At 48.4% G+C, this 13,718-nt stretch overlaps 1 protein-coding gene across 3 annotated transcripts; it reads right to left on the bottom strand.

The window, feature by feature from the left end:
* Positions 1 to 4,672: 4,672 nt before the first annotated feature.
* LOC101099075 (serum amyloid A protein) lies at positions 4,673 to 7,868 on the bottom strand. Of its 3 annotated transcripts, none has more exons than XM_045038040.1 (4): positions 7,809 to 7,868; positions 7,308 to 7,399; positions 5,383 to 5,521; positions 4,673 to 4,977 (listed from the first exon to the last, which is right to left on the bottom strand). In XM_045038040.1, the coding sequence occupies exons 2-4, from the start codon at positions 7,393 to 7,395 to the stop codon at positions 4,815 to 4,817; spliced, it is 390 nt and encodes a 129-aa protein (XP_044893975.1). In that variant the 5' UTR covers positions 7,396 to 7,399; positions 7,809 to 7,868; the 3' UTR covers positions 4,673 to 4,814.
* Between the last annotated feature and the right edge of the window lie 5,850 nt (positions 7,869 to 13,718).

Raw genomic sequence — 13,718 nt, 5'->3', positions numbered from 1 at the left:
GGAGGCAGGCCAGATCTAATGAGCCGCCATGATGAATAGGTAGCACTGCAGGCCTGGGCAATCGCCACCACCTCGGCCACCCCTGGACCATATAGGAAAGGCCTGGGCAGGAGGAGAAGAGGCCCTCGGTCGCTCTGGGGGTCTGCCGGGAAGACCACTGAGGTTAGAGGAAAGGCAGGGACTGGGCCAGCTGAGGCAACACCTTTCCTAGAGAGGGGCTTGGAACATGGGCCACTGTCAGGCCCAGTGGTGGATACACCAGCACCTCTTGGGGAAGGTCCTGTATGGCTGGGGGTGCTGGGGTAGAGCTGAACTTCACCTCAGGGACACTGGCGGCACACTTTGTGATTAACAATAAGTAAAGCCTATTACTTCTTCCTACTCAATATAATGAGAGCAAACCTGTATAGGCTTAAATGGTATTGGCATATTTCATATTTTCTAAGATACGCATTTCTTGAGTATAATTTCCTGAAATTAGGACATGTCTTACAGTCACTGATGACCAGGCAGCATTCATAAAATAGTTGTCATTGCTTTAGGAATCCGTTTTGTGTATTTTTCCCCCTTTTTTGCTTATACACAAGCGTGAGAGAAGATATAAATGTGCGCCTAAGGAGGTCCAAAGGGTCTCTTTCAATAGGTATAAAATAAGAATGGTGAATGATAAGAAAAATGTTACATCTTCACTTAATTAACAACACTTTTTTCTTGGTGGTTGATAAAAAATAATGCTTCTTTCAATCCATGGTGTCTTGCACTCAGAAATGCAGCGTGCCTTTTCATCTCCTCTGTTCTCACAGAGTGCTCTCTGCTAACCTGACCCTCAAGTTACTCTGGAAGTTTAAAGTATGTCTTGCTTTCTCCCAAGGCTTCTCCTTAGAAACCATACTAAGAATTTATGTATACTTGAGGTTTCTAATTTGCATTTCTATGAGAGAGAGAGCACAAAGCACTCCTCGAGAAAGTTACATATTTTCTGTGATAAAGTAAAATTTGGTCACTCTTTGTGTATCTTAGCAGAGATTTTGGTGTAGATTTCTGTAGTCACCTCCGAGTGCCTCATTACCGCATTGTGCATATCAATCCCTGTAGCAAACCTCTGTACTTTGTACAATCCCAGCCTCCCTCCTGGTTCTGGCTACTTTTGAACACTACTTTTCTACGTCATTCTTTCATTTCGACAGAAATGTATTAGTCCACTCCTATTTGCCAGGTGCTATGACAGGTACTGTGGATACAAGGCTGACATACAGTAGGAGAGCCATGGTTTTTGCTCTTGGGATTCCTACCTACTTGCCCTAAAGACAGACACATCCACAGACAAGCACGGTCGAGCATGCTGAGTCCTGGGGTTGGGGTACAGCAGGAGCAGGTACAGCTGAGTTCCTGAGGTCCCTGTCCTCCATCTCAAGTGTGCTGCCTGCCTCTTGTCAGCTTTCTTCCTTCTGAGAGCACAAGATGTTTCTTCTCCCTTCGGGGTTACCACCCCTGTGGGCTTGACCCCACCCCCTCCTGCTTCCCCTTGACTTTGATGCACCTTTTGTCCCCTCCACTTTACCTTTAGTGTGTACAAGCAAGAAGAGAGTGGAGTGAACTATTTGAAGTGTTTGGAGGGAATAAAAAAACCACCAACATGCATTCTGTATGCTGTGTAATTATCCTACAAAATGAATGTGAAATAAAGACTTTCTCAAAAAAAAAAAAAAGGTGAGGTACAGGGTGCTTGAGTGGCTCAGCTGGTGAAGCATCTGACTTCGGCTCGGGTCGTGGTCTTGTGGCTTGCGGGTCTGAGATCTGCTGTCAGCAAGGAGCCCTCTTTGGATCCTGGGTTCCTCTCTCCCTCTGCCCCTCCCCCATTCATTCTCCCTTGCTCTCTCTCTCTCTCTCTCTCTCTCTCTCTCAATAATACACAAACATTTAAAAATTTAAAAAAGAAAGGTGAGGGGGGTTGTTGGCATACACCTGCCTTGAAAAATGTTAGAAGCTCTTTAGAGAGAAGTAAAATAAACACTGATATCCGCAGGAAGAAAGGACCAGCATTGAGGAAGGAGTAAATAAAGGCAAAACAGGGGTGATAACAGCCCGTACATCTCATTAGGTCCTTTCAGGCTGGACACACTGCACACCCATCTCCCCAGCATGTGGAGCCTGCTGTCACTAGCCAGTGGCCATACTGTGGCCTTCACCTCTTTCTCCTGCTCCTGCCTCATTTTGACGTAGACTCACTCGTGTCGCACTAAGCCTCAAGCCTCCCACACCTCCTCCACCTGCACTGCCCCTAGTGCTTTCTGAGGGGCACCAGAAGTCTCTTGGGACTAACCGCTTCCTAGCCACACTTTTATTTAACAATGAATGAGATTTGTCATTGACCCTCATCCATTAGGAGTTCTCATCAGTTCCCTTTTCAGAGACGAGTCACATTCCAGTTATCAATTTATGTATTCGAGCTTCATATCTGCCTTCCTTTGCCCTGTTTGTGATACTGGAGCTGGTCCCTGTTATAGTTCTCCTGTGCCAGCCAAGCACGATGCCAATCTTTGTCAGTAGAGGGCGCGGGAGGGACGAACGGGAAAGAAAGACTCTCCCAGGCCTGAGCTTTGCCTCCTTCTAGCTCCTGGGCTGCTCTTCTCAAGTGCGGGGCACCCAGTGACACTCACCACAGGCAGTTTTGTTGCTATCCCACTGAAGTTTCTGGACAAGTTCCAGGATGCCTCCCCGGATTTCCAGGGTGTTCTATAACACTTTGCCTGTGTTGGGGGCTGCCTAACCATACACCACAGACTGAGTGACTTAAACCACAGAAATGTAGTTCTCATATTTGTGGGAGCTGGGAAGTCCAAGATCAAGGTGCAAACTAATTTGGTGCTTGGTGGGCGCTCTCTTCTTGGATGGCAGATGGACGGACACCTTGTAGCTGTGTCCTCACAGGGCAGAAAAGAGGGAGCAAGATCTCTGGTATCTGATATTACAAATATATTAATCCTATCTGACCAGGTTCCACACTTCTGACTTATTTATCCTTAGTTACTTCCTTATAGCCACATTGGGAGTAAAGGCTTCCACATAGGAATTTGATGCGTGGGGGATGCAATTCAGTCCATGGCACTGGCCCTTCAGGGCTGGCCTTGGGCCATCAGCAGCATTGTCCCTCCTGCCCCCATGGGGGCTGCCTCCCATGAGTTTGTGACATCCCCCGCTGTGTCCCAGTTCAACTGCATGTCCACGCGGTTTCCTGCCAAGTACCCTTGGCACCTCAGTGGGAGAGTCCTTGCTTGTCAGCTTTGGCTTGGGACACCCAGCAGTCTCTATCAGCCGTCCAACGGGCTGCAGGATTTCCAACAAATCTACATCTCCGCTTTGTGTGTTCTGTGCCACTTAGAACTGAAGCGTGTACCAGTTAAGAATTCCTTACATTATAATTTCCCAACTCCAGTTACTAACTGGTTTCTGTCTCCTGATTCCGCTCAACTGATAAGAGGGGTCTTCTCGTTCTGCTGGCTCTTCACTTGAATTTCCCCAATTCGACTGGTTAAGGTGCAGGAGCTGTGAGGGAAGAATCACAAGTGAGGTGGATTGATGCCTCCATTTAGGCTTGAGTGAGGCAGTGAGGTGACGCAGAGAAAAACTGCTTTGGACACAAGTCTTACATGGCATGGACAGAACTGGTTTTAATCAGATTTGAAGGCGCTGCTGAGAAACCAACACAAGGGCGCCCGGGTGGCTCAGTCAGTTAAGCGTCTGACTTTTGCTCACCTCCCGATCTCACGGTGTGTGAGTGGGAGTGCTGCTTAGGGCTCTGTGCCAACAGCTTGGAGCCTAGAGCCCGCTTTGATTTCATCTCTCTTGCTCTCTCTCCTCCTCCTCTCAGGGAGCAGGAATTGGAGTGGAAGGATGGACGACCAGGAAAATGGAGCTTCCAGCACCCAGTGGGTGGACTTGACCCTGATCAGTTGCTATGGAAGCTCCTAATGGCAGGTTACAACCGAGGAACTGCAGTGTAGACATGTGATACAGTGTCACATGGGAAGGACGCGTTATAAAGTGGTCAGGAAAAGGGCATCTGGGTGGCTCAGTCTCTTAAGCGTCTGACTTTGCTCACCTCCTGATCTCTCGGTTTGTCAGTGGGAGCCCTGCATAGGGCTCTGCGCAACAGCTCAGAGCCTAGAGCCTGCTTCATTTCGTCTCTCTCTCTCTCTCTCTGCCTCTCCTCCTGCTCGCTCTCTCTCTCTCAAAAATAAATAAACTTAAGGAAATGTAAAAAACAACAACAGCAGCAGCAACACAAGATCAAGGTGGCCGTGGCCAGAGAAGGATTCCATAGTCGCATCCTCCCATGGCTGTGTCTCCTGCCTCCAGGGACAGGTACCACTGAGGAACAAATCAAAGGGAACTGGAAGCTGAGGACAGAGAAGGAGACAGGACACGATTGGCAGGAGAGAGGGGTGTGGACACGGAGGGACCTGGAGAGAGCACCAGGGTAAGCAGAAGGGCCTGGACGGGGCAGCAGGTCAGATCCGGGAAGGGTGGGTGCAGGGCGTCTGCCCTGTGTGACACTGACATGGTCCTCTCCACACCAACCACACGGGCACAGGCGCGGCCTGCACGTGGGTGTCTCTCCATCACCCCTGAGAATGAACGAACAGTCCTTACATCGAAGAATAACACACACTTTCCAACAATCTCTTAAGCATTTATTAGACACCTGTCAGGTGCCCTCCATCAGCCTCTGTGGACAGAGAACTCAATGACTCCGTGTCCCTGCCCTCAGGGGGCTCTCAGCCCCTCTCCTGAGTGCAGAGCAAAGAGGAAGCTCAGTACTTGTCAGGCAGGCCCTCAGGTCGATAGTGGTTGGGGTCTTTGCCACTCCGGCCCCATTCATTGGCTTCCTGGTCAGCCTTCGAGTCCTCTGCTCCGTGGCCGCTGTTTCCGTGCCTGAAAAAGTCTGTGACCCTCTGAGAATTCTCTCTGGCGTCGCTGGAATGCAGCAAGGCAGGTAGGAGATTAATTAGGGGGCTGAGGAGCAATTGCCCGTAACCCCCATCTCTCTTCTTTGCAAGGGAGAACTGCTGACAGGAGCCAAGGAAAGAGGGGCTAAAACACTGACCCCCTGGCCCAGAAACAGAGCATCTCAGCCCAGGCTGATCCCTTACTGGGTGAACAGCACCCATAGGGGGAGGGTCGGGAATCACCCATTCCTTCTGGCCTCGCTCTGACCCCATCAGCCACTCACGCCAACACTGGGCGCAGAGGGGAGGGTGCGCAAGAGAAGGAGGAGCCACAGTGTCTACAGGAGACTTCTCCAGGGCCCGGCCCCTCCTGACTGTCCAAGGCAGCCAGGCTCAGCTCACCCAGCCCTGCATCCCCAGGAGCCCGTGTTACCTGATCACTTTGGCCGCCCAAGCGCCCCCAGGTCCCCTCTGTGCGGCATCATAGTTCCCCCGGGCGTGGAAGTATTTGTCTGCACCTATGTAATTGGCTTCTCTCATGTCAGAGTAGGCTCTCCACATGTCCCAAGCCCCTGAGAGAAAAGGTCACGGCAAAAGGGATATCACGTGAACACAAAGCCTCTGGCACACCTCAGAGAAGAATCAGGGACGGCAAATCTGCCACCGACTCCAGATTTCTCCCTGGTCCCCTTGGAGTGCACAGGCTGAGAAGAACAAGTCTGCATCCTAGGTGGTTTCTCCAGCTTTCTCTAGTGGGAGTCGTGTGGGTGGGGCACAGCTCTGTTGTCCCTGCGGGTCTATGTCTGCCTCTCACTTAGGGCTCTGCCTGAGCTGTTTAAACGAGAGAAAGGAGGTATCACAGAACAGGACTTGTCAACTTGAGCACCCCTGAAATTTGGGGCAATTCTTTGTTGCTCAGGGCCGTTCTGATATTGTAGGATGTATAGCAGTATCCCTGACCTCTCCGCACTAGAGGTGGGCAACGTATTCCCTGAGGGTCACAAGCAGAAGTGTTTCCAGACATTGCCAACTGTCCCCAGGGCCCAAAAGTGCCCTCGGTCGGGCAGCACTGCTGTCAAATGAAGCCGTGTGTGACAAGGTCCAGGGGACGTGGTGAGTGAGGAGGTGACAAGAAGGCACCTTCTGGGAAAGGCCCAGGCATACAGCACTTCTGCCCTGAGGCCCAGGAGATGTATACTTGCAGAATGAGGGCGCATAACTGGGCCCCGAGTCCCTCTGGGTGTTAGGGGCATAAACGGCATCCTGAAAACCTTCTAAACAGGCTGTACCGATGATATCGGCAGCTTGAGGAAGCAAGGGGTCGAGCCGTGGCCCATCAGCCCTACTTGGCTGCAGCTTCTAATGACCTGGGAGCCTCTGAAAGTCCCGGGGACCGGGTCACACCCGGCCCAAGTACCTCAGACTCTGGGGGTGGATCTCAGGCATCACTAGCTTTCATGCTGTCCGAGTGATTCTGACCCGTAGCTGAGATCGATAGCCACCCAGCTTTAGGAAGCTGCCTGGCAAGGACTCGGGCCTCACGCGCAGCTGGGTTCCAACCTCCTTTTGGCCACCTGCTGACTGGCAGTTAGTCCCTGGACAATGGACTCGGCTGCTCTAAACCCGTTTTGTCCCCTTCAAGTGGAGGACGATGTCTGCCTCCCCGAGGTGTTCTGAAGTCATAGTAAGTGACCACGTGTCCCAGCTCGACCAGAAGTGTCCCCGTTCGCCTAGAACTATCCCAGTGAGCCCTGAGAGTGTCATAGAAAACTCCTCAGGCCCAAACAAACCAAGATAGTTGGTCACCCTAAACTGCCTAGTGCAAGCTTGGTAGATGGTATTAGTTCCTCATTTTTATTTATTTTTTATTTTGGTCAAGTAAAATGCTAGGAAGGGGTAGGGAACAGGGGCAGGGTCACTGAGGATAGGAAGCATCAGTGAGAGCTGAGCTGAAGGTGTCTCTGAATCGATCCAGGTAGGAAATGGAAGGAAGGATGGAAGGGAGGAAGGAAGAAAAGGAGGAAGGGATGAACGAAGGGAGAGGCAAAGAAGAAGAAAAGACGAACAGTTTTAATCATACTTTGTGCAACGTGTCTGCGGAAAATTCTCTGCCATTGCAAGACTTACTCTGTTTCTACTATCCAAACTGAAGCTTCAGCTCGGAATGATGATTGCTCCTTCTCTAGTAACTGACGGACACAAATCCTCTGGTTTTCAATCCGCTTGATCAAAAGCTCCCCAGACACGGGCACCTTCTAGCACTTAGGACAACACACGTAAGGCAGTAGGTCCCCCCCTTGCATGTGCTCGGGGTGAGTCCCAGTGTCCCACGGATGCCACCCCCCCTCCAGTGCTTACCTTGAGCAGCCTCTCCAAGGAACGAATACCATTCGCTGCTGACACCCAGGACCAAGGAGCAGAAGACGAGGCCCGTGAAAAGCTTCATGGTGCTGAAAGGAAGGAGAGGTCAGGGGGCAAGGACAGGGCCCGCGCACCCCCCTTTGGGAGTTGCATGTCACGGAGCCACTGCTGCAAATTCCAGTGGTTCTCAGGAGACTCTTAGGAGCCCGCGTGGGAACCCTGCAGCAGGTCCCCACTCAGAGCCGCAGCCCTAATTCTGGCCCCGTGAGCCCTGACTGCCCGGCTGGCTGAGAGTCCCCAAGGCGGCATTGATGGAGGAAGAGGGCAGTTGGGACCAGAGTGTCCCTGCCTGGAGCGGCCTGTCATCAATCAACAAGCATTTACTGTGTGTCATCCTGCCAGCTCAGACCTCATACAGGACAAATACAGAACAGAATGATTATTTTGAAAGGAATAATAGTTCTTTTCCACAAATCAGTCCTTGGAGTCGCCCCTCACCTGAGTCCCAGTGGAGAAGAGCTGCCGGTCCCTGCCTGCTGGGAGAGGTGGCCAGGATTTATACTGTGCCCTCCCCGTTGGGCGCCCCATGGGGACGCAAGAAAAGCCAGACCTGGTGCCCAGAAAGGTCACTCCAGGTCATGGCCCTGAGAGACCTGCAAAGGAAAACTTACCGGACACCCGTGGTTTTCTTCATCCACAGGTCAACTTCCAGTTGTGCAACTGTGAGGAAGCCAGCTTGGCCGGTTCTGCCTGGAAGCTGGGGTCAGGAGGAGGGCTCTGCTGTCCGAGTCAGAGGGGCTGTGGAGAGGAAGGATTGGAGCACCGGGCTGGGGGCTGGGCGCCGGGGGCTGGGGGCTGCTGGCAGGTGTGTGGTTGGGGACGGCTCCTCCAGGCAGGGCCTTGCTTTACTGATCATTTCCTCAGGATGGTCCCTGCCGGGCCAGATGGTCCATGTGCCAGATGTGACACCCCTTGAGTTCATGTGTAAGCTCTTGAGTTCCCAGCTGATGGCTTTTCCCAACCAGTGTCTCGGGAAGATCCTTCCACCGGTCTGTGTGCCCATGCTAAGCTCTCAGCACCGAGGCATTAAAAAGCCCCGTTCAGCCGGTTGAGCCCATGAGGAAGTGTATTACCTCAGCCGGGTCCCAGGTTGGGTGTATCTAGTTGGAGGGATTCTGTCTCCCCTCACTCAATCCTGGAGTCACCTCTTATTGGGAGTGGAAGAATTGTTCAACGAATTTGCAGCCCAGCTGTGGAAGTGCTGGGCTTCCAGTGAAGGGAAACTTGGGGGAGACCTCTTTGTGTCTTCTACCTGGGGTGGGGAGGGTGGTCACTGTCTGCTCCCTGTCACAATGAGACAGAAGCATTAGGAGGATCAGCCCAGCTCTGCAGAGGCTGGTGGGAATGTGAAGGAGTGAGAAAGTACTCCAGTGCCTATGGAGTTAGGCCAGGATAGAAACAGGTGCTGGTGCACATGTCAGCTCTGGCTGTTTTCTTTCTTTCCAGTCCATCTTCATACCCTGAGGTCTATGCATTAACAACTACCAGATAAGCCCTAAGAAGGGCAGGCCTGGGAAGGAGGAGGTAAATGAGGGCCAGATTGCTTGCACGCAGCAAATGTTTGGCTCCATTCTGCTGGTGGTGTTGTCGACCTGCTGTCCGTGGGGCCACCTACTTCCATCCCCCTCCCCAGATACCACATCCAACATATTAAACCCACTAGACATTGTATATGTTAGAATTTGGGCTACACACACAGTGCCATACATTCTAGGCAGGATAACTGACTTGCCCCAGGGAGAATGAGCTCACAGGGGTAAGTTACCAGACATCCAATCAGCACAGCTCCTTTTGTAAAAGAAAGAAAACCAACTGAAAATACAATACTAGATCTCTCAGAAGTAATGGGTTGGAGAGATGCGAAGAAAACTTATAATACACTTAATAAATATCATCAAAAGAGGTAAAAGACAATACGAAGTTAAGGAAGTACAATTTTGAAGAAGAATCAAATGGAAGACTCTAAATACAATATTTAATATAAACACCTTCATAAAAGGATAAACAATGGATAAGTGCAACCAAATAGTAAAGTATTTGGCAGGCAGAACGAGTCCAGGCACTTTCCCAAGAAGCTACAGAAAAAGAGATGGAGATTATTAGGAATTTTAAGAAGATGTAGAATAGGAATAGAATTGTCAATATAAATCCCTGAGAAGAGAAAAAACTGAACAGAAATGTAGAAGTAATAGAAAAATTCATGCCTCAGAAGGAAAAGAATATGTGATAATCACTTTGGTAACATAGATGAAATAAACATTTCTGGGGGTGCCTGGGTGGCTCAGTCGTTTGAGTGTCCTACTCTTGATTTTGCCTCAGGTCATGATCTCACAGCTGTGGGATCCAGCCAGCTCCCCACTGAGCATGAAGCCTGGTTAAGATTCTCTTTCTCCCTTTGCCCCTCTCCCCTGCTCACACACTCTCTCTCTTTATCTAAAAAGAAAAAGAAAAGAAGGAAAGAAAGAGAAAATGTTAAAAGTAAATAAATAAAAATAAACGTTTCTAAGAAAATATGAATTCCAAAGTGGATCTGAGAAGAAATAGAGAAATTAAATAGAATAATGTATATAAATAAATTGAAACATGAAGACTGTCCCCTCAAATTCCCAAAATGGAGTTCAGTTTTGCCGATGCCTTTTATCAAATGTATACATATCATTTAATAAATTAGAAAAAGAAGAAAACCTACCACCCCTAAGCCTGCTCTCCCTGCTTCGCTGCTCCTTCCCTTGGAAATCACAATAAAGGCTCTTGTCCACATTTCGGAACCTCACTCCCTCTGCCTCCTGACCTGGGCACATCACTGGGTGCTGCCAACCCCACCCCGTGGCATGGGGTGCCCCGTTTCTTTGGGATCTGTGAGTAAAAACCTATTTTGTTAATGGCAGCATTCTCTGATCTGTTGGTCTTGCCATACCTGAATAATACTAAAATCTTTATTTTAAAAACAGAAATATTACTGTTACAAGTGTTTCATGCAGAAAAGAGAGCCCAAACAAACTGTTGAGAATAGAAAGAAAACAAAACAACAAACACAAAAGTCCCCCCTCACATCATCCGTGGGAGGGGAAGCATCTTGAGTCAGCCAGGCAGGAGGACTAGTTGAGAGGCAGGGCAGGGTGTTGACCCTGATGCATTGAAGAAAGCCAGGATTTGGAGCTCTTACATCTCGCCGGGGATGCGATGGGGCGAAGTCCTGAGGAAACACAAGGTATTTCCTTCCCTGATGACTCCCCACCTGTTGGGAAGTCCAATCCCACAGGATTGGAAAAATGTTCCCACAGAGTTGGAAAAATGGGCAGTTCTGGTGGAAGCTGGGAAGCAGATTTGGGACATGCTAGAGGCAGTTGGGCTATAGGGAGCCATAGACTCACTTCTTCACTGGCCCTCAAACTCTTCTCACTGGTCCAAATACCAGCAATTCCAGACTTTCCCCCCAGTGTGCCAGGCCTGGAGGTGAACGTGTGTGTGTGCGTGCCAGGCCTGGGGGTGAACATGTGTGTGTGTGCGTGCCAGGCCTGGGGGTGAACATGTGTGTATGCCAAGAAGGGCAGATGCCAGCAGCTGAAGTCATCGTCATCCCCACTCTTCCTGAGTGGCTTGCCCTAGTTTCCCTTCCAAGATCTGGTGGGGACGGCTCTCCTTGCTGGGAGCTGCCCAACCCTGGTGAGCCTGGAGCTCCTGAATCAGATTGAAGGCTTCCGAAAAGTGGGGGGCCCTGCTCTGGGCAGTATGCCCACCAAGCATGTCTGGCAAGACTATATCCTAATGGAATTATGGGAAGAGACAATGTGTCCAGAGAAATGGGAGTCTCCACGTAGGCAGAGAATCAGCTTTCATTAAAGGAAAACTGGAAGGCAAATCACTTGGGCCTGAAAGTACTTTCTGTTTATTGAACAGAATTATCATATTCTGCTATTCTGAACAGAATTATCATATTCTGTAATTCTGAACAGAATTAATCATACTTCTATGAAGGTAAGAGAAAGCAGGGAGTTCCAGAAGGTTGAGGACACAGAGAGCTAAACATGCTCTCCTTATTTTCCTAACTAATCAGATTGAGACAGACTGTCCGGCAAATCTAAAAAATTGACTTTGCCCAATCATAAGCGGTAAGTTTCCCAAGTTGGATGTTCCTGCCAAAGAAAGGAAAAGGAGCCTCTTTTTGACATAACATTTTATTGTCCCTCTAGGATGAAAACTTTTTCTCTTTTGTAAGACTGAAAAACATGCTTCATGATCTAGAGGGTTGAATAGCCTGATGGGTATCAAAGGTTTAATGATGATGTGGGAGGTACCCTTCTTATTAACACTTGAAATTTATTTATTTATTTATTTATTTATTTATTTATTTATTTATTTATATTTTATTTTAAGTTTTAATTCTAATTCCAGTATAGTTAACATGCAGTGTAAAATGATTAGTTTCAGGTAAATATAGTGATTCAACGCTTCCATACAACACCTGCTGCTCCTCATGACAAGTGCACTCCTTGATCTCCATCAGTCACAGAAAGGTAAATACTATATGATTTCAATCATACGTGGAATTGAAGAAACAAAACAAAGAATCCAAGGTCATCACTTGAAATTTAAACAAAACTTAAGAAAGATTACCAGGACTTAAAAAACTTCCCCTCCCCAGAAGAGTTCTTAGTTTCACCAACACTGTCCAGTTCCAAAAGAGATTTGGGGTTTTGAGTTGTCTCTAATTCACTACTCCCTTTTGCAAATGTTTAAAAAGAAAGGGAATAAAATATTTTATTTTATTAAAAAACCTTTTTAATGTTTATTTATTTTTGAAGGAGAGAGAGAGAGAGAGAGAGAGAGAGCGTGAACGGAGGAGGGGCAAGAGAGAGGTAGACAGAGAATCTGAAGCAGGCTCCAGGCTCCGAGCTGTCAGCACGGAGCCCGACGCGGGGCTCGAACTCATGAGCTGTGAGATCATGACCTGAGCCGAAGTCAGACACTTAACTCAGCCACCCAGGGGCCCTGAGAATGAAATATTTTAAAACACGAGGTAGTGGGGGTTTTTTGTATGTTAACAATATCAGTTCTGAACTCTGACTCACTGTTGCTGACAGTGGCTCATGACTGAATCCCACCATGTCCCACTGCGTGTCCTTTTCCTTTATCCGTTCCATCAGGTAGAGGCCAGGAGGCTTCAGAGGCTCAATAAGCCCCACCTAACAGTCCTTGGGGGAAAAGACCCAGACCTGAGTACAGACAGTTTTGAATCAGGGTTTTCTGGTGCCTCGAGAATGCAAATTGGGAACTCCAAACTAGGAGGAAAGGGTTCTGTCTTCAGGAGAATGCGTGGGCTTTGTAAGAAGGGACACACACCAAACAGAATTAGGAGTCCATGTCTTTAATTAAAAGGGTTAGTTATTTTACATTCCTGATGATTAGCTTGTTAAGTAGAAGTGATGGAAGAGAAATCATTTCTCTTGCCCTCTCAACTGCAGCAATCAATAGCCTGGTGAATAACCAGTAAAGGGTCAGGTGATCTTTTGACAGCTGAGCCATTTATGATTTATTAATTTTGAGGAAGACACGATGGGAATCCTCAGGAAATAGGGTCTGGGGTTTATTGTCCTTTGAGGGAGACAAAAATCTTATGAGGATTAGTGACACCTTGCCTCTCTTTTCTTTCATTATATTTTCTGTACCCATAACCTTTACCATTTATTTATTGGAATCTTATTGATTTTACCATTAGATAAGTATGAACCTTCTCTCTATGCATGTATAACACAATCATTTTTCTCCTTTGTCACATGACTCATTTTCACAAAGGCATAGCCTGGATCTGGTTATTTCTCACCCCCACCCTTAACCCCTAATTTGTGCCCAATAACTAATCTAGTGATTGTTGCATAGAAGGCACTCAATGAATAGTTGATAAATGAATATATGAACAACATGTTATCATAGGGAATTTCAAAAACCTAGAATAACACGAACAAAACCTACTACCTGGAAACATGGAGACTGTCTGATGTGCAACTTCTTTTTTTTTTTTTAATTTTTTTTTTTAACGTTTATTTATTTTTGGGACAGAGAGAGACAGAGCATGAACGGGGAAGGGGCAGAGAGAGAGGGAGACACAGAATCGGAAGCAGGCTCCAGGCTCTGAGCCATCAGCCCAGAGCCCGACGCGGGGCTCGAACTCACGGACCGTGAGATCGTGACCTGGCTGAAGTCGGACGCTTAACCGACTGCGCCACCCAGGCGCCCCTGATGTGCAACTTCTTAGGCTGTGTATCACTGTGGGAAAATGTCCTTGAACATTTGAAAAATGGAATTGTATTGCATTCTTTCTCTTTTTTTAATGTTTATTTTTTGAGA

Source organism: Felis catus, chromosome D1 (genome assembly GCF_018350175.1).
Source record: "Felis catus isolate Fca126 chromosome D1, F.catus_Fca126_mat1.0, whole genome shotgun sequence".
NCBI classification, from domain to species: domain Eukaryota; kingdom Metazoa; phylum Chordata; class Mammalia; order Carnivora; family Felidae; genus Felis; species Felis catus.
Note: the sequence above shows the minus strand (reverse complement) of the source record. Positions and strands in the feature narration are given on the sequence as shown.

Bases quoted from the DNA above. Each gene is read 5' to 3' on its own strand.
- LOC101099075 (XM_045038040.1), bottom strand. From the start codon at position 7,395: ATGAAGCTTTTCACGGGCCTCGTCTTCTGCTCCTTGGTCCTGGGTGTC. The intron at 5,522-7,307 runs GTAAGCACTGGA...CTTTTCTCTCAG, and splicing joins CCTTGGAGAGGCTGCTCAAG to GGGCTTGGGACATGTGGAGA. The intron at 4,978-5,382 runs GTAACACGGGCT...GCTGCATTCCAG, and splicing joins TGGGCGGCCAAAGTGATCAG to CGACGCCAGAGAGAATTCTC.